This window comes from Nannospalax galili, unplaced genomic scaffold (assembly GCF_000622305.1).
Source record: "Nannospalax galili isolate Female #2095 unplaced genomic scaffold, S.galili_v1.0 scaffold139, whole genome shotgun sequence".
Taxonomy (NCBI): Eukaryota; Metazoa; Chordata; class Mammalia; order Rodentia; family Spalacidae; genus Nannospalax; species Nannospalax galili.
In genome coordinates this window covers 1,829,526-1,853,788 of record NW_008345884.1, presented here as the reverse complement: position 1 = coordinate 1,853,788, position 24,263 = coordinate 1,829,526, and the positions used below count along the sequence as shown (strand labels likewise).

The window sequence follows — 24,263 nt, the reverse complement described above, 5'->3', positions numbered from 1 at the left end:
TAATGTGTCAGAAGTTGTCCTGGAACCCAAGGTATAAGCAGCTTCTGTGGATTCTTCCCTAACGTGCACTGACAGTTGGGAATTTCTTTGTGGCTTGTGTGGTCCGGTTGCTAGAAGTTTCAGGCTGTGATTTGGAGAGTCTGGCCATCATAGTGCACAAGAGCCCTCTATCCACAGACATGCAGAGTTGTGAATATGAAAGCAGCTGGATGGTAATTGAAACTTGCAGCTTAGAGCATCTGCCTGATGATGTTGTATGTGGAATCAGTCTTGGCCCTTTTCTATCTTAATGAGCATGGTATCTGATTTGGGCATCTTTGAGATAACTCCAGGATTACCCAAACAGATTGTTATGTAAACTTTATTATAAATAAGGCAGGTCTTTTGTTTATTTTTTTAAGATTTATTGTTTTCTTTATTTATGTGTACATCTGTGTCTGTATATGAGGGTGCCTGAGGAGGCCAGAAGAGGCATCAGGTCCCCTGGAGCTGGATTTACGGCCCACCCAGTGTGAGTGTTGGGAATCAAACTCTGTCTTCTCCAAGAAGAGCAAGTACTCTTAACCCTTGAGCCATCTCTCCAGTCCAATAAACGGGTCTTTAAAAATATTCATTTTAATGCTGGGCATGGTGGTGCATGCCTTTAATCCCAGCACTTGGGAGGCAGAGGCAGTTGTATCTCTCTGAGAGTGAGGCCTGCCTTTTCTACATAGTAAGTTCTGGGCTAGCTGGGACTGCAAAGAAACCCTGTCTCAGAAAAACAAAAGCAAACAACAACAAAGCATTCATTATAAATTTAGATAAAAACAGATTAAGTAAACAGGTACATAATTTCATTTATGTGGTTTTTGGGTTTTTTTTTCTTTTTTGGTCTTTTTGAGACAGGATCTCCCTGTAGCCCTGGCTGGCCTCGAACTCACAGAGTTTTCTACCTCCCAAGTTCTGGGATTAAAAGTGTGTGCCACCACACCTGGCTTATGTGGATTGTTTTAAAGCCATGCCTTTTCAGTAAGTTCCCAAGAGCATGTCTAGAGCCATGCACTTAGTGAAAATGGCTTCTGGGTCCATGAAAGGCTTTAGTAGGATGGGATCCTGTTTGAAAATGAAGTCTGCTCTGCAGTGGAGACTTGGACATAGTAATGGAGTGTGTTAATTTGGTAATATTCTTCTTTATTATGTAACTTATGAATTTCATGAACTCTCTACAGTTATTTTGACAGAATAATTATAGAATAAGTGAATATACCTAAAATAATAGAAATTGAACCTATACCTAAGCATTCAATCTTAAGAACTACTGGATATATTTTTTGTCCAAATGTAAATGTCTTTGAGTTAAACATAGATTGATCATTCTGTAACCCATTTAGGAACAAGAGCATCATGATTCTCAGCCTTTGGATAAATTTGATATTCCTTTTGGTATGTATATGCATGATTAACGTACTAAGTAAAGTCACCTTTTCAGAAATAGATGTAATTGAAAGGCGAGACTAAATTATATTCATACTCCATGTGACAAATGAAGGATACATGCATTTTGATGCTTTATCCAATAAAGCAGTGTTTGACTTGAAGACCAGATTAGAGTGTGCTGCCTTTTATAAATGAAGCTGTATTGAAACATAACCTTTCACTGCTTCCAAACTATTGCAAGGTAGAGGAGTTGCAGCAGAGACCCGTAGACCTCTCAGTACCTAAATATTCACTGCCTGGCTCTGGACAGAGTTTTCTCACACCTGTTATCAGTTAATTAGAATCTCAAGTAAGATAAAAGAGGTCCAAATAGGGAAATTATGGGGGAATATGCTCACCATTGAATTCCTCACAGAAAGTATACATACATAAAAATATAGGAGTCGATTTTAGAGCAGTGCCATTTGTACAATGTCATTTTAAGTGAGTGTGTAGCACAGCAATTCTACAATTCTCTGACATCAGCTGAATGTCTGTGTCTGTAATTCACTATACTTATGACACTTAACTATAATAATTGGATTTAGCACAGATCCCACAAGTGAGAAGAGCCTTGGCCCCTTAAGAGCACTTCACTTTAGGAAAAGTTACACACAGGTCCCCAGACTATCTTCATTGCTGCCTGACTGCCTGCAAATTAAATGGTTCCTTTGACTGTCCCTCTCCTGCTCCCCAGGTTCAGTAATTCAGTAAAGCAGCTCACAGAACGTGGGCCAGCACTTCAGATTACACTGTTTTCATGAAGGCTACAAGTCGGGAACCAGTCAAATGGAAGAGATGTTTATGACAGAGGGGAGGTGGTCAGCAGAGTCTTTTACCCTCTCTAGGTAGCTTACTTTCCTAGCATATCCACCAACCCCTGAGCTGTTTGTTTCAGAATTTTTATTAAGGTTTTGGTACTTAGGCATACTTTACCAAATCACTGCCACCATCATTGCACTCAATCTCTAGCTCCCTCCTTTCCCGGCAGGTGGAGGTAGGGTAGGTACTAACCCTCCAGTCACCTAACTGGTTCCTTTGGTGACCAGCACCCAGGCTGAAAGCTGTTTAGGAATCTGCCAGCAGTCACCTTATTAGCATAAACTCAGATATGATCAACAGGGTCTCTAACAAAACTCACTCCCATTTATGAACTTTTGATGCTATTAAAAAACTCTGCCAGGAACTAAGAACAAAGTCCAAATTCTGCCATCCTGTACTGTAATTGTTATTTTTATCTTACCTCGTCTACCTGGGTCGCCTCCCAGGACAATCTGAATCTAAATCCAAACTGCCATATTACACCTCAGACTTTGATTTTGCCTCCTGCTGAGCTTCTCTGCTTAGAGAAAAATTACCTGTAGCTTGTGAACTTTGAACTTGCTATCTCTCCTACCTGTTCTCTCTCCATTAGTGTTAATATCAACTTCACCCAAAGCAGGTTATTTTGAATTCTGCCTTTTCCTTCCCCTCTTACCCAGTCAGTAATTTCCTTTGTAATACTTTTGCTTATCTTCTTGCTTACTTAAACTGCTGCAGAAGCCTTGTCTGATTGGGATCTAGGTTTCTAGGCCAAACACGGAGTCCTCTACAATTTTGGGTTTGATTTCACTGTGTCTTGAAGATGAAGTTTACACAGCACCTCATGCATAAAATGCACTCTGATTGCATCCCAACATCCACTTGGAGATCATGTACTGGTTTCCAGAAACATGCCTTCTCAATGTTTACTTTAAATGTTTTGTTATATTTAAGAAATGTTAGAAGATGATGTTAATACTTCAGCTGGACTGCATTTCATGGCCTCTGTACAAAAGAAAGCCACAGAAAGTCAGGATGCAAGTACAAACACAGACCCAGGTAAATCTGTCTTTTTAAAAAAATATTTTATTATTGCCAGGCATGGTGGCGCACACCTTTAATACCAGCACTTGGGAGGCAGACGCAGGTTGATCTTTGTGAGTTCAAGGCCAGCCTGGTCTACACAGTGAGTTCCAGGACATCTGGGGCTACAGGGAGACCCTGTCTCAAAAAGACCAAAAAAAAATTTTTTTTTATTATTTTTATTTTATGTCTATGAGTGTATTGCCTGCATGTATATAAGTGCACCCATGTTGTACAATGCCCATGGAGGTCAGAAGAGAATGTTGATTTCCCTGAAACTGGAGTTATGGACAGTTGTTAGCCATCATGTCGGTGTTGGGAATTGAACCCGGGTCCTCTGCAAGAGAAGTCAGTCCTCTTAATCATTGAGCCATCTCTCCAGCCCTGTAATCCCAGCACTTGGGAGGCAGAGGCAGGCAGATCTTTGTGAGTTCGAGGCCAGCCTGGTCTACATAGTGAGTTCCAGGACAGCTGGGGCTACAGGGAGACCCTGTCTCAAAAAGACAAAAAAAAAAAGTTTCTAGGTTGGGGCTGGAGAGCACATACTGCTCTTACAGAGGACCTAGTTTGTTTCCCAGCACCCATGTTGGGTGGCTACCAACTGCCTATAAGTCCAGCACCAGAGGATCCAGTGCCCTACTCTGGCCTCAGAGCACCAGCACACATGTGCACATACCTACCCTCCACCCACACACATATACATATACTTTAAAAAAAAATAAAATCTTGTTTTAAAAAGTTCACATATGGGGTCTAGAGAGATGGTTCAGTGGTAAGAGCACTGACTGCTCTTGCAGTTGACCCAGGGTCAGTTCCCCTCAGTTCTGTGATTAGAACTAATCTGGTCAGAGGGACATTATTTTAATTTTTGTTTCTTTCTGAATGAGAATGGCGCTGTCTATGATGTTTTGATATAAATCATGAGTATGCATTTGAGAAACAGGCTTTAAATGTTCTTATCTGGGCATGTCTTTGAGAAAGCTTTGGAGGTACTTTGCTGTGCTACTGGATGGTCTTTTAATGTTGACAGAGTGGCCACTAAGACTTAGGGGTGAAATCCCAAGAAATACATAATAAAAATCTTGTTATATTAATTGTTTAAAAGTAAAAGTAAGCTGTCAATGTACTTTCCCATCACCTTTTATAGATAGTATCTAATTATCTTCATTTTTGAAGATAATTGTCCCCATATTGATGAAATTCTTTTTCTTTTTTTTTTCTTTTACTTTTGCCTCATAGCTCTGTATTTATTACAAGATAAGGAAGGTCCTTCACAAGAAGTTTCTGAAAGTGGTAAAAATGAGCAAGTCATTTCTTCCATTGCAGGTATGATTTCTTTTTCTTCTGAGATAAGTTTTACTTATTAAAGTTATATATATGTAATGCCAAAGCTAAAGTCACCATCCCAATTTAAAAAAACAGTTCATCCAGGCAAGTGACTTAATTGAAATAGGACGACAGCTTCAGTGTTTTTAGTTTAGTTTTTCTAGTTTCTTGCTAACTTATTATTTAAATTCAGGCCTTGTTAGTATGGTTTCAGTAGTCAATATGATATGAATTGAATTTTACATAATAAAGTAATACTTTAATTCAAAATAAATGGAAGAAATTAAGACTTGAAATCTAGGTTAAAAGCACAGAGTCAAACTGTCTGCTGAGGGACTAGAAAGATGTCTCAGCAGTTAAGAGCACTGGCTGTTCTTGCAGAAGACCTGGGTTTGAATCCCAGCACCCACCTGGTGGCTAGCAACTGTAACTCCAGTTTCAGGGGATCTGACATTTTCTTCTGTCCTCTGTAGGCACTGCATGACACAGGTGCACTTAAACACATGCAGGCATAGTACTCAAACACATAAAATAAAAATAAATCTAAAAAAAAAATTTTAACTGCTGACCTCTGTAGCAGCAGGTTTTTTATTTTACTTTTGAATAAGGAACACATAACTTTTGTGAAGTTTAGACTTTAAAATATTTTAAGTTAGCTGGGCATGGTGGCACATGCCTTTAATCTCAGCACTTGGGAGACAGAGGCAGGAGGATCTCTGTGAGTTCAAGGTCATCCTGGTCTACATAGTAAGTTCCAGGCCAGCTGGGGCTTCAGGGAGACCCTGACTCAAAAAGACCAAAAAATTTAAGTGGTAAAAGTTAGCAGTAAGCTCCATGAATATACTAAAATCCATTGAAAGTAATTTATTTTTATTTTATGTGTATGAGTGCCTGCATGTAGGTAGGTGCACCCATGTAATGCAGTGACTGGGAAGATCAGAAGAGGGTGTTAGATCCTCTGAAACTGGAATTACAGTTTTTAGCCTCCATGTGGGTTCTGGGAATTGAAACCAGGTCCTCTGTAAGAGTAACCACTGCTCTTAACTGCTGAGCCATCTCTCCAACCCCCTAAAATTCATTTTTTAAACATTTATTTATGTGTATGAGTTTTTTACCTACAGTATGTATGCAAGTGCACTATGTGCATGCAGTACTCATAGAGGCCAGAAGAGGGCTTCAGATCTCCTAGACCTGTAAATAGGTGCTAAGCATTGAACCCTGGGCCTCTGCAAGAGCAGCAAGTATTCTTAACTACTGAGCCATATCTACAGCCCCTTAGAATCCATTTTTAAAGATTATGAACTATAGCTCAGTGAAGCTACTAATAAAAGTAAATAACAACGAACTGTTGAAAGCTTTAAAAAATGTAACTCATATGTTTATTTCCTAAGTTCTGGCATTTTTGAAATTCTATTAAATGATCATGATTTAGGCTGAGCATGGTGGTGCACACCTGTAATCCCAGGACTTGGGAGGCAGAGGCAATTGGATCTCTCTGAGTTCAAGGCCAGCCCAGTCTACATAGTGAGTTCCAGGCCAGCTGGGACTACAGTGAGACACTACCTCAAATACACCAATATATATACACACATATATATATATATGGACCATATATATCTATATATATAGACCACATATATAGACCACATATATAGATATATATGGACTATATATATATCTATATATATAGATATATATAAATGTGATTTAATAGATCTGAAATAGAAATAGAAAATTATAACATTTTATTATGTAATTTAGACACTATTGTTCATATGAGTCATTCATATAAGAAAAGTAGTATTATGGGGCTGGAGAGATGGCTCAGTGGTTAAGAGCACTGGGTGCTCTTGCAGAGGAAGGACCCAGGTATGATTTTCAGCACCCACATAGCAACTAACAACATCCATAACTCCAGCTTCAGAGGATCCAGTACCCTCTTCTGACTGCCATGTGCATTGCATGCACAGATGCATTGCATACATGCAGGCAAAACACTCATACACATAACATAAAAATAAATAGATTTTAAAAATCATAAAAATAAATTTAAAAAAAGTATTTTGTCTTTGAGTATGAATTTCCCAAGAGCACATTACCATTAGAAGAGAATTTAATTAAGTTTCCTTTATTTATACCCATAAGGCTTCTATTTAGGTTTTTTGTTTTATTTTGTTTTGTTTTTGGTCTTTTTGAGACAGGGTCTCCCTGTAACTCTAGGTGGCCTCGAACTCACTATGTAGACCAGGCTGGCCTCGAGCTCACTATGTAGATGAGGCTGGCCTCGAACTCACAGAGATCCACCAGCCTCTGCCTCCCAAGTGCTGGGATTAAAGGCATGCACCATCATGCCCAGGGCACTATTTAGACTTTTTTTTTTAAGTATTTTTATAGCTGGGCGTGGTGGCACACACCTGTAGTTCCAGCACTTGGGAGGCAGAGGCAGGCAGATCTCTGTGAGTTCAAGGCCAGCCTGGTCTACATAGTGAGTTCCAGGACAGCTGGGGCTACAGGGAGACCCTGCTTCAAAAAGACAAAACAAAAACAAAAAAAAAGTATTTTTATTATTTTTATTTTATGTGTATGGTGTATTGCCTGCATGTAGGTAAGTGTACCCATGTTGTGCAATGCCTGCAGAGGACAGAAGAGTTATGGACACTAGTTAGCTGCCACGTAGGTGTTGGGATTTGAACCTGGGTCTTCTGCAAGAATAGTCAGTGTTCTTAACCACTGAGCCATCTCTCCAGCCCAAAGCTTCTATGTATATTTTTAAGAAATAGATTTATTTTACATTTCTGATTTTTATTTTAATTTCCAGAACATGAACCTTTGAATGTTCCTCAGCTCTTGATTCCAGATGTGTATCTAAATGTCAAACTTCCCACTGAAATAAAGGAGCTTTCATCACGATCCCTACCTCATACGGTAATAACCTTAGTTTGTATACTGTGTTTTAGTAATCAGTTTTGTGCCAAACCTTATTATGGTCATGCAGACATTAAGCTCTTGTATGAATGAGATGAGAATAAAAATCTTCATAGCTTTGTAGTAACAACCAATAATTAAGTATTGTGCTATGTAGTACTATGAACAAAAAGCAATAATATGTCCTTCTGCTTTCTCCAAGCTAGGCATGTACACAGTCTTGCTTGTTACTAATAATTCTTTTTGTGGTCCTCTAAAGTAAAAATGAGTGATTGTTATGTGTTTAACTCAGACTGGACACACTTACATAGATGTGGTTGACATTGAAGCTGGTGATCTTCTGGAATTACCTGTCGGTGAAGAGCCGTCACATGCCAGTGTTACCAAGCAGCAGAGCGGTCATCCTGAAGTCCCTTCGTCTGCAGAGTTGCATTATATGGCAGCTTCAGTTGTTAATGCTGCTCCCCCACACAATTTTGAGAGTCGAGGTAATACATTTTTCTGACTTTTAAAAATAAATCAGGTACATTAAAAGTTACTTAATATTGTTGGGTCTGGAGAGATGGCTCAGTGGTTAAGAGCACTGGCTGCTCTTACAGAGTGCTCTTGTAGAGGACCTGGATTCGATTCCCAGCACCCACATGGAGGCTGACAGCTGTCTGTATCTCCGGTTTCAGGGGATCTGATGCTCTTTTCTGACCTCCACAGGCATTACACGACATGGATGCACTTTCATACTTGCAGACAATATACTCATACACATAAAATAAAAATAATAAATAAAATATTTTTTAAAGTTATTTAATATTGTTATTCCTACCCAAAATCTCCTTGGGCCCCCTGCAAATGCTGCCCTTTGGGATACTTGTGTTCACATTTAGAAATGTTCTGTTTGGGACTGGAAAGATTGCTCAGTGGTTAGGGTTAAGCGTACTGGCTGTACAGCACCCACATGGCAGCTAACAACCATCTGTAACTCCAGTTCCAGGGGATCTGAATGACACAGGCTACTTGATTACATGTAAACAATACACTCGTACACATAAAATAAAAATAAATAAATAAATAAAATGTTCTGTTGACTTTTGAATTGCCTTGCTTAGATGTTTACAATCAGTATTTGTGTGTCTTTTATATTCTTGGTAGAATCTTCCAGTCCTTCTCTGAGTTTAGTTTCTGAACCTGCAAAAGTAACTCAGTCCTGTCTGGATGGGAAAAGCTGGAGAGCAGGAGTTACAGAAGTGAAGGAGCCTGGGATCCACGCTGTGATACCGCCAGACAGACAGCAGGGCAGAGGTGAATAGCCGGGATGGGGACCCTCCCTCCCTGGATTCCTGTTGTTAGAAACAAACATTGATACTTGGGAATTGCAAGACACTTGAAAGAGACTTGTCCTTTAATAAGTGAAAAGGAATAAAGGAGGTGCAGCCATGGTTCCAAGGCTGGGCCCACAGTCCTTTGCAAAGAGGCTTCAGATCTACTTGTGCGCTTGTCTTTTCTCAGGTATGAGGCCCAAAGTAAGCATCTTGTTGGAGTACATTAATATTTTGATGTTAAAAAAGAATTCTCATCTTTAAAAGAATGGGATTTGGGGTTGACCATATAGTTAGCTGGTAAAGTTCTTGCTTGTACAAGCCCGACAACTTGAGTTCAGTCCTGGAATTCCGAAGTGGAAGGAGAGAATTAGCTCTCAGAAGTTGTTCTCTGATTGCCACATGTTTGGTGGCACCTCCGCCCATATACATACATCATACACTAATAAAATATGTGCACACACACACACACACACACACACACACACACACACACACACACATGGAAATTGTGTAATAGCACATAGAAAATACACAGGCATGGTAGCCTGTGGTACTTAACTAGTAAAATACTCGGTTTTATAGTGATAAATTGGGTTATATTATGGTAAACACAATTGTAAAATTTAGAAGAATGTTTCTCTTACTGTCTAAAGTTATTACATTTATGAATAATTAGATTAATCCAGTACACAGGGAGACTTCCTGAAACACATCCAATGTCTCTGCTGGGTTCCAGAGCTGCTGGAAGTCATAGGCCCACCTTATGGTAGTTACAGAGTTCGGCTGTACCTGTGTATGGGTATTGACAGTAGGTTTTGACTCAGGAAAGACAAGGAGCAAGGAAAGGATGGGTGGAGAGACCTTTACATTAGGACATGTTGAACTTGTTAACTAGAGCTGTATCAGCAACTTTATAGATTTGAGAGCCTTTGCCCTCTCTCTGCTATCATGGAGTGGCTAGGGCACATGGACAGTGTTGGGAGGTTGTATGAAGCTAGCTGTCTTTCAGACTGGGAAAAGAACTTGGCTTTTAGATTCAATACAGTAGACCTAGGTTTCAATCCCAACTGTCTCTTGAGATACAGTCACATTCTCATATGTTTCTCCTAACATATGGCCAAATGTTTGTGGCTGCTTGAGTACCCTGTTAATCTCCCTTCATTTTCATACCAATCTCCTGACAAACAGAAGCAGATCCTTCTCCCTGGGATATCTGAGTATCTTAGGCTAGCACTTGAAATGACTAAGCTATAGGTAAATTTCTTTTATTAATTGGGTCCAGTCCACAATCAACCATTTAAAGACTCTTTCCTTCAGGGGACTGCCCATTTACAAAGATACATAGATACAGTATAGATAGAGATATATGGGCCCTTCTACTCTTATTAAAAAGAACTTTCTTAATTAAACAACAACCAGGATATGATGTAGCCCAAATTGGCCTCAAACTCACTGTGTAACCAAAGCTCACCTTGAACTTCTAATCCCTCTGCTTCTACCATATAAGTGCTGGGATTACAGGCATACACAACTATGCCCAGTTTATGTGGTGCTAGGGATTAAATCCAGGGCTTCATGTCTGCTAGATGTACACTCTACCATCTGACCCTACATCCCCCCAACCCTAAAAATGCAAATTTGAAAGGAAAATTTTTCTAGTTTAGAATTTAACTCCAACATGATATTTGTATAATGTAAAGACTCACATTTGAGTGGTATTTGCATGAGGAAAAAAATGAGAGGGGGGTGCAGGGTGCCAAGGAAATTAGAACAATAAATTCCTGTGTTGGTGAGACCTGACACTATTTTGAATGACAGTAACTTCTTATTTTAGAAAATGTCTCCCAAAGAGACTGCATCAGCAATAGCAAGTTGAGTTTTGCTGGTTATGTATATGAGTGTTTTGCATGTATGTAAGTGCATGTGTGTGTACAATGCCCTCAGAGGCCAGAGAGGGCATTGGACCCCCTGGAACTAGAGTTAGGGATGGTTGTTAGCTACTGTGTAGGTGCTGGGAACTGAACCTGGGTCGTCTGGAAGAGCCACCAGCCCTCTTAACTGCTGAGCCATCTCTCTAGTCCCCATGTCCATCTTTTTGCTGTATTTTCTACTTGAAGTCTTTGTGCACCAATCTTTCCCAAGAGTAGAGGAGATAGTTCAGGCTACTGGAAAGATGGATAATAAAGAACTGTGAAAGTCAAGCTAAAACAGGTAGGGCAGGATCAACATTCAGTTACCATTGTCTTCTCCTGGGAAGGTTCACTTTAGACAGCAACCACAGAATATAAACAAGTTCTATTTGTATTTGTTTAGTAATTATCATTTTTCAGAGCATTTTATTGAATAATCTGATCTCATAAAACTTCTATGAGCTAGGTACAACAGACAAAATAAACTTTTTAAAAAGATTTTATTTATTTTATGTGTATGAGTGTTTGCCTGCATGTGTGTAAGTGGACCATGTGCGTGCCTGGTGCCCACAGAGGCCAGAAGAGGGCATTGTATCCTCTGGTAATGGAGTTAAGGGTAGCTGGGTGCTGGAAGCTGAGCCCGGGTCCTCTGGAAGATCATTCAGTGCTCTTAACTGCTGAGCCATCTCTCCAGCCCCCAAATAATCTGTTTTTTACTGATTTATTCCGTAAACATTTAGGGTCCCAGATGGTAAGGCTAAAATAGAGTAATCCCAGGGTGTCAGCCTCTGGGCAGTACCTGTGGAGGAAAGGAAAACAGATAAGTAAGTCATTTTAGGATACAGATCAGTATGCTGAGGGCTGTATGATGAGATTCATGCACAGTGTAGCATCTACTCTACTCAAAAGACGACCGTGGCCATTTTCAGGAGCAACACCAATGTGGATTGTTTAAAGGAAAGTTGGATGGGAGGAAAAAAGTACACTCCGACTGAAAGGGTTGCTTGTGCAATGATGGTTCTGTGGAGCCCGCTGAGTTTGGGAAGTTCAGTATTCTTGGAGGCAAACATGGTATTTGTTCAAAGCAGTAGCAAGAACTGAAGCTTTGGAGGTGGAGGGGAATCTGCCATTGTCCACCAGGTTGAGGCATTTAGACTGCTAAGGTGAAGGCATTGGAGACACGTGGAAGGGTTTTAGAGAAAAAAGAAAATGCCAAATTTGTGTTTCTTTTTTTTATTATTTTTATGTATATGAGTGTTAAGTCTGCGTGTAAGTGCACCTGTGTTGTACAATACCCACCCATGGAGGACAGAAGAGGCTGTTGGATCCCCTGGAACTGGAGTTATGGATAGTTGTTAGCTGCCATTTGGGTGCTGGGGTTTGAACCCAGGTCTTCTGGAAGAACAGCCATTGTTCTTAACCGCTGAGCCCCTAAATTTGTGTTTCTGATAGATCCTTCTAGGACTGTGTGGAAGGTGGACTACACAGGAAAGAAATGGGACATTATTCGAGTCTATATCCTTAAAACTCCCATTAGGTAGTATAGTTTCAGGCTAGTCTTCAAGTTACAGGCTTCTTCCTGCCTCAGCCTCCCAAGTTGCTAGGATTACAGGCACGCACCACCATACCCCGCCCAGTCTAAGAATGGAGATGTGGAGGAGGGAAAGTCACCAGTGCTTGGTGTTACTTTGGAGTCTGAAGGGGAGCACCCTAGGTTACTGGCAGGCCTCTGGCTTGGGACACATGAACAGTAGCTGTTCCCTGAGCTGAGGACCAGGGAAGAGCCAGCTGACAGGAGAAGAAGCAGCGAGGTGGTCTTGGGAGGTTGACTGCTTGCCTCACATTCCATGTGGAGACAGCAGCAGCCAACACTGAATTTAGGTTTTACTGTAATGCTGTTGGTTTTCAAAAAGTCATATAAGTATTAAAGTTGCTTTTTGGAATTTGTAAGTATATTAACGGATAAAACTGATTGGAAAGTAATATTATATTGGCTTAAAATGAGGTTATCGGGCTAGAGCGATGACTCAGCAGTTAAGAGCACTGACTGCTCATGCAGAGGACCCAGGTTTGAATCCCAGTACCCACATGGTGGCTAAGAACCATCCATAACCCCAGTTCCAGAGAATCCAACACTTTCTTCTGTCCTCTGGGGCACTGCATGACACAGGTGCACTTACATGCAGACATAACACTTATACACATAAAATAAAACAATTTAAAAAAATAAAATGAGATTGTCAGTATTTACCTCTTTTTAAAAATATTTATTTTAATTTTATGTGTATGCATGTATTGCCTGCATATAGGTAAGTGCACCCATGTCGTGCAATGCACGTGGAGGACAGAAAAAGCTGTCAGATCCCCTGAAACTGGAGTTACAGACAGTTGTTAGCTGCCATGTGGGTGCTGGGATTCGAACCCAGGTGTTCTGCAAGAACAGCCAGTGTTCTTAACCATTGAGCCATCTCTCCAGCCCCGTTACCTCTTTCTTAAGTGTATAGTTAATGTTGATTTTTCTTTTACTAATGTTTAGATTTGCCGGAAACAAAGTTCCAGTTCAAAGAACAGAGCACAAAATCCAACTCTGTGGAAGAATCTCTGTTGTGGACCCTGCTGCAGGATGTCCCTGATGCCTGCCCCTCACCACACCCAACTGCTCACCCTACACCAAGCCCTGGGGCTCGCCATCTAGAGCGTCTTACTGCCAAGCTTCAGAAGCTCGATGAGCAGCTTTTAGCGGTGCAGAAAATTGCGGAAAACATAGAGCAGGACTTCCCTGCACCTGAAATGCTAAATCTGCATTGGAAAAAGGTGTCTGTCGTTATTCTCATGGGTTTTGGGGGGGAAAGGGAAGCCTGTGGTGGTAGCTGAAATTGAGTCCTTAAGTAAGTAGAGTGATATAATTTTGGACATCTGAGTTCTTAAAATAATGGGAAATTTGTTTGTTTTCAGCTAGAGTATTTGAGTCTCAGCATTATTGACAGGCTAGAAATTTTAGTAAGTTTTTGTTTTTCTGTGTTCTGGGATCAAAACCAGGTCTTTGCTGAGCATGGTTGCGCATGCTTTTATCCAAGAACTCAGGAGGCAGAGGCAGTTGAATCTCTTGAGTTCAAGATTTGCCTGATCTACTTAGTGAGTTCTGGGCTATATAGTGATACACAGTGAGACTCTATCTCCAAAAAAACAAATAACAGGAAAAAAACAAACAACAAACAAAAACCTTTGAACAGTAGGCAGGTGCTCCCCAGTGAGCTCCACCCTCAGCTGCAGGTGACCTCTGCCGTCCCTTGCATTAAGAAGATTTGGCAGCATCCCTCATTTTTACTCACTTTCTGCCAGTAATAACAATGAGATGGGTCTCCTGACATTGCCAAATGTCCCTGGGACACTCAGATCCCCTTCCGCTGAGAACTACAGCCCTAAGCTTTTAAGCAGTGAGTTCATTCTTCCTGCCAGGGAAAGAAATGTGTGAGTTGCAAGACCAGAGTGTAGTTTGAAAAACCATTGTATTTATTTTTATTTTATGTGTATGAGTGTATTGCCTGCATGTATATAAGTGCACCTGTGTCATGCAGTGCCCACAGAGGTCAGAAGAAGGCATTGGATCCTCTGGAACTGAAGTTATGGATGGTTGTTAGCTACCATATGAGTACTGGGAAATGAGTCCATGTCTTCTGCAAGATCATCTAGTGCTCTTCCTATTCAGCTCTGCTTACAACATTCAACCAGTTTTCTAGTCTAGACTTCCAGAGTCTTCCACATTCCTCCAAAAACCCATGTGGTCAGGTTCTTCTCAGCCAACAGCCCACTCCTGGTGCCAACTTCTGTATTAGTTACCTTTCTGTTGTGATAAAATTACCATGACCAAGGGAACTGATAAAAGGAAGAGTTTATTTGGCTATGGTTACAAAGGTGTAGAAGTCCATAATGACAGGGGAGGCATGGCAGCAGAAGGTGGCCAGAGCACAAAGCTAAATGATCACATCTTCAGGCAGGCATATGTTGCAGAGAGAAACTAGAAATCCAGCAAGGCTTTAAAACTCTCAAAGCCCACCACCAGTGACCTGCTTCTCCAGCATGGCACACCTCCTAAAGGTTCCATGACCTTCCTTAAACAGCACCACAAACTGGGAACCAAGTAGCCAAATACTAGGAGCCTAGGGTACATTCTCATTCAAACCACCATAGCATTAAAAAAAATTATTGGGTTTATAGTATTTGTTTTTAAATTTATTTCTATCTGGTACATAAAAACATTGTACATATTAGTGGGGTACCTTGTAATATTTTAGTGCATACGTAATATACATACGTAATTTTGAACTCTGGTTAAACATATTTATCTCCTCAAACATTTATAATTCCTTATGGTGAAAACTTAGAAAATCCTTTCTTCCAGCTTTTCTAAATGTAAGGACATTATTGTACCCTGTACCTGCTGTGCAGTAGCATAAAACTGTCTTCCCTCTCATGACTGCATCAGTCATCCTCTCCCCACCCCCCAGTTCACAGTTCTCTCCAGTTTATGAGGTTCTTCTCTGTGATCACTTATTTCACTTAACATACTGATCTCCAAGTGGGGAATGGATGGAGAAGGAGGGGTCTGAATATTATCAACATGCATTGTATGAAATTCTGGAATCAGTTTTTTAAAACAGCATACTGATTTCTAGTTTTATTTATGTTGTTGCAAGTAACAGAAGCTTATTCTTTTTTTATGTCTGAATAATACTCTATTATGAATAAGTACCATATTTTCTTTATCCGTTATCCACTCCTGGATACTATGGCTGTTTTCATTTCTTTTTTTCTATTTGCTTTGTTTGTTTTTTAATGTGTCTTAGTATTTTACCTCCATGTATGTAATTGCACCCATGTTGCACAATGCCTGAAGAGGGTGTCAAATGCTTTAGTTGTTAGCCACCATGTGGGTGCTGGGAACCAAACCCAGGTGCTTTAAACTGCTAAGCCATCTCTCTAACCCCTGTCTGTTTTATGTTGGAGTCAACCCGTTGTATTCAGAGACTTGAGGGTGGGATGGGGCTGAAGAGGTTCACAGGATCTGATGTCCTCAGCAGGGCAGATCTTCTGGGCCACCTCTTTGCTAAAAGGTATTTTCATTTCTAGACTATTGTGACTCGTGCTGCAGTGAACATAGGAATACAGATGTTTCTTGGACATAGTGATTTTATTCCTTTGGATATGGGATAGCTGTATTTTATGATAGTTCTATTCTTAATTTTTTGGGAGATCTCCGTACTGTTTTCTATAATAGTTGATCTTATTACAACCCACCAGTAGTATACAAGGATCGCCTGTTCGCCACATCTTCATCAGCACTTGTAATAGTCTTTTATTTTAATTTAAACTTTATTTTTTTGAGAATTTCATACATGAGTACTGTATTTATATTATTTCCAACTCCTCCCCTTCTCCAACTCCTCTCATGTCCTCTCCCCACCTCTCAAGTTGATGACCTCTTCTTTTATATTATTGTTTTACACACACACACACACACACACACACACACACACACACACAGCTCTTCCCATGTCCCCTCTTCTATAAATAGTATTGTTACACACACACAATACACATACACACACCCACATAAAATTTAATGCGGGGGTGGGGCTAGAGGGCTGGAGAGATGGCTCAGCAGTTAAGAGCACTGACTGCTCTTGTAGAGGACCCAGGTTCGAGTATACCTTTAATCCCTGCTCTCTAGAGGTAGAGACAGGCAGGTTTCTGTGAGATCAAGGCCAGTGTGGTCTAAATAGTGAGTTCTAGGCCAGCTGGGGCTACAGGGAAACCCTGTCTCAAAAAAACAAAACGAAAACATGTAACGTTACCCTTATGTACATGTGTTTCTGGATGACTGCTTGGGATTTCATAACCTATGAGGGGGCTTGTCCTTTGACCCTGGAAAAGACTGATTCTCCTTCTCTCAGCAGCCATTAATTACCTGTAGCTCTTCAACTAGGGGTGGTGGGGCCTTGTGAAACTTAGCGGAATTGGTGTGTCAGCTGGTGGTGTCATTATGGAAGTAGCTTGTCCGAATGAATCTTGCCTATCAAGTAGTCCTTGGAGCTCTTAAAAAAATCTCTTGAAATTGCCTCCTGCATTAGTAGTAAAAGCACATTTAAAGCCACATACTTTACTTATTCGTGAATCTTGTGTTGATCCTGTCTATGAAAGATTCATTCCTTCAGTGAACATTTATTATCCTTTGTGTATATGCCTACTCTCAAAGGACCTAGACTTTACTAAATGATAGATGCACACAGCAGTGGATACATGTGTGCTTGGGTATCGTGAGGTATATGAGTATGCCTACTCTTGTGACTGGACAGGATAGATGAAGCCGTGGCATCAGAAAAGACTCTTGATCTGGTAATGGATGGATGGACATAAATTAGATAAAGGAGGACTAACAGACATCATGAGCAAGAGCATATGATGTTGGGTGGCATGAGATAGGGAACTGTATTAATGTCACTTGGAGGTAGAAATTGATGGGCAGCACCCATTGAAGGGAGCAGATAAGGAAGGAAAGCATTGTTGGCTGTGTCAAGCAATTGAGATTTTTTACCATTTAAGCTGGAAATAGGGAATCTCAGAGAATTTTAAGTGCTGAAATTATATGATCAGACATGCTGGCAGGAGTATGGAGGGCAGATTGTAGAAAGATGAGTTACAGAAAAGGTCCTTTGGGTCCCAGTGATTTCAAACCTGGTTGCTCATTACAGTCATCTTGGAAACTATTTAGGAGTATAAACACCTGGGCTTCTTTCCCATGATATTCTGATTTTAATAGGTCTGAAGTTGAGTCCAGGGATAGGTATTATTAACAAACTGCATAACTGATTCTTAAGCTACTAGCTCTGTTGTGGTCCACTGACAAGTGTTCAGAATTCACGGAAGACCAAAGACAAAAAAAGAATGTATATGAACATTAGAGTAGGAATAAAGGGTTATAGCAGGACATAGAGACTGACAGGCCATGGGAAGAAGATGCTGAGACTCCCAGTGGTGCTCAGAGTCCAGCCTAGGTGAAGAAGGCTAGGGAGGAAGTATGTGTTCCTGCACCAAGTACAAGAGACACTGATTTTTCTGTTAAGGACATGTTAAACTTGAGGTACTGAGATTAGTATGCAGCCTAATGGAGTCTTCTAGAGCTGAGGAATGAGGCCCAGTCTGGAGGGACAGATGGTGGAATTGTCAAGGAGAAGCTCAGTTCATGGTAGAAAGAACACATAGATTGAGAAAAGAAGAGCAAAGGAGAGAGTCCAAGGGCACATCACAGAACAAAGATGATGACTGTACAGGAGCATGCAGATTGAGGTAGGGAGATTCCAGAGGAAGCAGGCCCAAGGGAGTGGGTATTAGTTACTTTTCTGTTGCTGTGTTAGAAACACTGTGACCAAGGGAATTTATAAAAGAGTTTATTTAGCTTATAGTTCAAAACAGGCAAGAGTCCATCATATTGGGGTGGCATGGTGGCAGAGGTGGCTGGAGGAGGAGCAGAAGCTAAGCACTCACATCTTCAAGCAGGTACAGGAAACAAAGGGCAACTAGAGATCCAGCAAGGCTTAAGCACTCTCTAACCCTGCCCCCCAGTGATGTGCTTCCTCCGGCATGGCCATACCTTCTAAGACCTCCCAGAACAGTACCACCAACTGGGGACAAAATGTCTGAATACTTGGAGCCTATGGGGAACATTCTCATTCAAACCACTACAGGGTGTTTCCACAAGTCTAGGTGGACTCATTCAGACTCTCAGGCAAGTGTGCAAGTCAAGACTACGCAGGACATCTTTTCAGATACACATACTGGCTTTCCTGAATTTCCAAGGGAGGCAGAAGTGGACTGGCATGTGGGGAAAGTTTACAAACACTCTGATAGAGCTTTCTTCCACCCAAGCTTTTAAAGACTGGCCTGTGAGGACTGTATCTTGCTACACATGGGAGGCATGTGGTATGTGTGTGTTTAACAGTTGCCATTATTCTCCTGTATTTGTATTCTAGCAGTAATAAAATCACATTTATATCGTAAAGGTGTGCTGATAGAACAGTTACTGGTACTTTAGTATAAAGAAGGAATTCTAAAAACATTTGCTTAAGGTCCATGAGTATTTAATCTTGCAAGATTACCGCTTTGAACAATAGTATCAATTCAAGCAATAGGCTTGATATATTCGTTTAACGCACTTTCACTGTTTTATAGTGTACACATAAATACCAACACTTTGATTTGCCAATTTTAACAAAGCAGCCTGAAGACTTAGTTGAGGTAGGGGGCTACCAGGACACCACAGACAAGTCTGACGAGGACTTGAGTTGAAACCCATGTTGTGTTACTGTGACAGTCACTCAGTCTCTCTGGGCCTCATTTCCTCATCTGGAAGTAGAAGTCTTTGTCAGGTGATGGTGAAGTTTCTTCCCCCATTACAGAATTATATGAGACTATTTTTCTAAGCCTCAGGAAAGTTTAAGTCAATTTAGCTACAAATAAGTAAAAACTTCCTTTTCACAATTCCTGCTGTTCTGCTCCTACTAGATTTTATCCCACTTCTTTCAATTTTCTTGTTTTAACTTAAAATGCTTAAAACTTACATAAACTCGTTGATATTTTGACATTGCCATAGTCTAAACTTTGCAATAGTTGTTTTGTTGTATTCGTTTTCTTCTACAGACTAGACAGCTGGATCATGCTGAACTGTCTTCTGGCCGTGAAACTGAGAAAACACTGGCTTCAGAAGCTGTTCCCATCTCTGAAGAAGGTTTGTGTTCAGTGCCAGGGCATGGTATTAAAGTGTGGCTTCAGAAAAGAATTAGAAATACTTCTTATATGTGAGCTGAAGCCATTGTCCCCTCCCCCAACTCAGTCCCCAATTATTAAATGATTGTATTAGTTACTTTTCTGCTGCTGTGATAAAACACCATAACCAAGGCCACTTACAGAAAGAATACTTTTTGGCTTATAGTTCCAGAGAGAGAGTTCATAATGGCCGGGGAGGCATGGCAACAACTACATCTTTCTGCAGACACAGGAAGCAGCCAGCCAGCCTGGAAGTGGGCATAACTGTATACTCTCAAAGCCCACCTCCAGTGACATACTTCCTATAACAAGACCATACCTCCTAAAGGTTCCATGACCCTCCCCAAACCATGGTGAACTGGGGACCAAATGTCCAAATATTTGGAGCCTCTGGGGGACATTCATTCAAACCACCACAATAAGAATTATAATTTTTTCCCTAGGACAAGGATGTTGGGGATTGAACCCTGGGGCTTTATACATGAAAAGTGCATGCTTTATCACTGAGGACTATCCCTCCTTCCAGGATTATTTCTGTAGTAATGTGCTTGTTCCCACCAGAGGACATTAATTGGCCACCACCATCCCTGCCAGAGGCCAATAATCTCTTTTGGCTTGTAGTTCTGTGGGTCCCAAGCCTCAGGCTGCACACCGAGAGAGGATGGTGGTGCTTTGCAAAGGGACCGTTTGTGGTCATCAGTTGAGCTAGCTAGAATTTGAGGGTATTGACTTCATTTCTTTTTTGAAAGAATGAAATTATAGAGCTATGTTTTACATTCTTCAGTACCTGTAGTTGTTTACTTTTATTGTATGTATATGAGTTTGCCTGCATGTGAGTGTACCACATGAGCACCTTGTGCCCAGGAAAGGGTATTAGATCCCTGGGAACTGGAGTTATAAACAGTTGTTAGCCACCATGGGGTGCCCATGTCTTCCTTAAGAGCAGCCATGCTCTTAACCCCTGAGCCATCTCCTTTTAAAAAGAAAACATTTAATAATTTGTTCCTTTTTCTCTCATTGTGATCTCCTCACATTTTTCTTCTAGTTTACTAAGCCTATTTTCTATCTTTGTTGTCTCACCTATTCACTATTATTTTAATTTTGGTACTATATTTTTAAAAACTAGAACATTTTTTCAAGTCTCCCTGTTTCTGTTGTGTTCTTTTGTTATGGTTTCTGTCTTTTCTCAAATTTAATTCCTTTTTTAATTTTACATTAAATTAGTTCATTGACCTGTGGAAAGCTATCAGGATAACATGCTGCAACTTCTAACCTGTCTGTGTTTCATGTGGAAGTGTTAACAATCGTTACACTTTTTCTTTTAATTGTAATATATGCTCTGCAGTGTGTTTCCAGACTCGTGTGGATATGGAAGATCAAAATGATAAAAAAGAAACTTCAGAAACAGAATTTTCAGTAACTGAAAACCATTCCAGCCAGAAAACCTATGTATACCCTGCTGCAGAGTCCATCGCTTGCGTTTCCAGTGACGGGAATACTGCTTCCCTTGGTATTGTTCTTCTCTTTTTAACGTACATACCCTTTGTTTGGCATTAGAATGCTTCTGAACTGTACCTGTTGGGGTACACTCATGAAGGATTTGTGAAGTAATTTTATATTTACTTGAAGGAAGGAAAATTAAAACTTGGGCCACTCACAGAAAGAGCTTCATATAATATACTTCAGCTATGCATTACATATCTCTATGACATTTTAGTTAAATCTAAGTAACTGGACTCAGTATAGTATCTGATTTTCATAAAAATTCAAACTGCTAGCCAGGCATGGTGGTGCACAGCTTTAATCCCAGCATTCAGGAGGCAGAAGAAGGCAGATCTCTGTGAGTTCAAGGCCAACCTGGTCTACATAGTGAGTTCCAGGCAAGCTGGGGATACAAGGAGAAAACTGTGGGACTAGGAAGAAGACTCTGTTGGTACAGTGCTTACTGTATAAGCATGGGGACCTGAGTTCAGATACCTGGCACCCACAAAGAAAGTTGTACTCCTGGGAGACAGAGATGTGAAGATCTCTGGGTCTTGCTGGCCAGCTAGTCTAATCAAATTGGTGCACTACAGCTTCAATGAGAGACTTTGTCTCAAAAAATAAGGTGGAAGGGGGTGGAGAAATAACTCAGTAGTTAACGGTACTGGCTGCTCTTGCAGAAGACCAGGTTTGAATCCCAGCACCCACATGGCAGCTAACAACTGTCCATTAACTTCAGTTCCAGGGGATCCAACACCCTCTTCTCACCTCCATGGGTATCATACGACACGGGTGAGCTTATATACATGCACACAGAAGATTCATACACATAAAATAAATTTTAAAAATTAAAAAAATAAGGTGGAGAGTGCTAGAGGACGACACTTGCCACCAACCTCTGGCAAGCGCCTCTCACATACTCACAAACCCACACCCCACTAACAGGTACACACACATAAGCACACACGAAAATATCCAAAATTTTTATTAACGATGCTGTTTCTTTTTAAGGTATGAATAACAGCAATGAATTATTTGAAAGGTAAATAATTTTAAATTTGTATGTTAATATGTGTTTGGGAAACTGCTTCTCCTGTGAATGTGAACTTTTATAAAGGAATACAATCAATTTCCATTGAGAATGGGTGTTTTAGGAAACTGGGAAGTGTTATGTTAGATCTCTTGCTGTTTTGACACAGGCAATTAGAATATAGTAGACTGCATTTCCTGCATTCTTTTACTAAATATGCATTAAACTTCAGCAGTCAAGACCTATAGTACCTTGTAATAAGGCATACCAATACTGTGTGCCCCTGTATGACGCTCTAGACAGAGCATAGATAGCATCACTATTGTGATTGTCTTGCCAGAACACATGGTTTGATTTTGACCATGGGCAAAATGAAAATATAATGAGGAACATTTTATAAAATAACCATAGGATTTCTCAAAAGTATCGAAGACATGAAAAATACAAAAAGAAATTGTCTTAGACTTGAGAGAGACTAAGCTGTTAGGACAGCTAATTGTCATGTATGGTCCCAGTGGGCTCTGAATGGAAAAGGGGCACTAGAGGAACAAAGTTTATAGATTAGTTAATGATATGTATTAATTTCCCGGTTTTGACGTAAGATGAAGATTATGTTAGATAATAACATTTTAGGAAGCTGGGTGAAGGATGTGTTGGAATTTTGCTACTTTTTAAAAATCTAAAAGTGGGGCTGGAGAGGTGTCTCAGCAGTTAAGAACACTGGCTATTCTTGTAGAAGACCCAGGTTCAAATCTCAGCACCCACATAGCAGCTAACAAATGTCTGTAACTCCAGTTCCAGGGGATCCAACAGCTTCTTCTGTCCTCCACAGGCGTTGCACAACACGAGTGCACCTACTTACATGCAGGCAATACATGCATACACATAAAATAAAAAAATAATAAAATATTTAGGGGGCTGGAGAGATGGCTCAGCAGTTAAGAACACTGTTTTTGCAGAAGATCCGGGTTCGAATCTCAGCACCCACATGGCAGCTAACAGCAGTCCATAACTCCAGTTCCAGGGGATCTGACAGCTTCTTCTGTCCTCTGCAGGCATTGCACAACACAGGTGCACTTACCTACATGCAGGCAATACACGCATACACATAAAAATAAAAATAAAATTTAAAAAATAAAAATCTGAAATTATTTCAAATGAACAATTAAATTTTTTTCCACCTGGGCTTAGGCTTGAGTTGTTTTTTGTTTTTTCTTTTGCATCTATGAAGTCATCAGTTATTGATAATTAGGCTTTTCTACTAGAGATACCAGAAGCGTAAAATAGAAGGAAGACTAGGTGTGTGTTTCTCATTTATGCTCTTGACAGTGTTCCATAATTCTTTTTTGCATAATGTGATTAAGTCAGATACTAACTTCCATTTCTCAAATTCCATTTGTATTTGAAGTGTTTCAGGAGATCACCTCCAAGTTACTGGATTGACTGATGTTGCTGACATTATTGATGACCTTATAACTCAAAGTGGAGTTTCCAGTGAAGAGCTTGGCTTAACAGAACAGCAAGCTAGGAATATATCCAGGAGGTAATCATTGAAAGTATGCATGTGTGCACGTGTGTGTGTGTGTGTGTGTGTGTGTGTATGTGTGTGTATGCTGGTGTTCGGACCCTATGTCTTTCTTGTTTGTTTGTTTGGTTTTGAGACAGGATCTCTGGATCTTATTCATACTAAGGCTGCATTGCACCACTGAATTATATACTAGCCCCTAAGGAATTTTTAATCCATTTAAAATATATCTGGTTCAGGAATGTCTAAAATTGGCCAGTTGTGGTGGTGCACACCTTTAATCCCAGCACTTGGGAGGCAGAGGTAGATGAATCTCTGTGAGATCAAGGCTAGCCTGGACTACATACTGAGTTCCAGACCAGCTGTGGCTACAGGGAGCCCCTGTCTCAAAAAGACTCCCCCCTCCAAAAAAAAAATCAGTCTTGTTCATTTTTCTGTCTGCTCTGATCCTTATTTGCTTTCTTCTGCTGACTTTGTACTTAGTTTCTTCACTTTCTGTTTCCTTGAGGTATAAGATTAGGTGATTTACTTAGAATCTGTCTTTGTTTTAAAATTACGTATTTATTTATTTTTTAAATTTACTTATT

General features: G+C 40.4%; 1 protein-coding gene across 1 annotated transcript in view; it reads left to right on the top strand.

Moving 5' to 3' along the window:
• Nucleotides 1-24,263, top strand: part of Cplane1 (ciliogenesis and planar polarity effector 1) — a 135,699-nt gene that overhangs the window by 78,746 nt on the left and 32,690 nt on the right. The window contains exons 36-47 of the mRNA XM_029567798.1: nt 1-31; nt 1,371-1,422; nt 3,211-3,315; nt 4,579-4,665; nt 7,484-7,590; nt 7,883-8,078; nt 8,737-8,886; nt 13,353-13,630; nt 19,514-19,601; nt 20,985-21,149; nt 22,133-22,163; nt 23,560-23,694. Coding sequence (XP_029423658.1) covers nt 1-31; nt 1,371-1,422; nt 3,211-3,315; nt 4,579-4,665; nt 7,484-7,590; nt 7,883-8,078; nt 8,737-8,886; nt 13,353-13,630; nt 19,514-19,601; nt 20,985-21,149; nt 22,133-22,163; nt 23,560-23,694 — 1,425 coding nt within the window. The remainder of the gene's footprint in view (nt 32-1,370; nt 1,423-3,210; nt 3,316-4,578; nt 4,666-7,483; nt 7,591-7,882; nt 8,079-8,736; nt 8,887-13,352; nt 13,631-19,513; nt 19,602-20,984; nt 21,150-22,132; nt 22,164-23,559; nt 23,695-24,263) is intronic.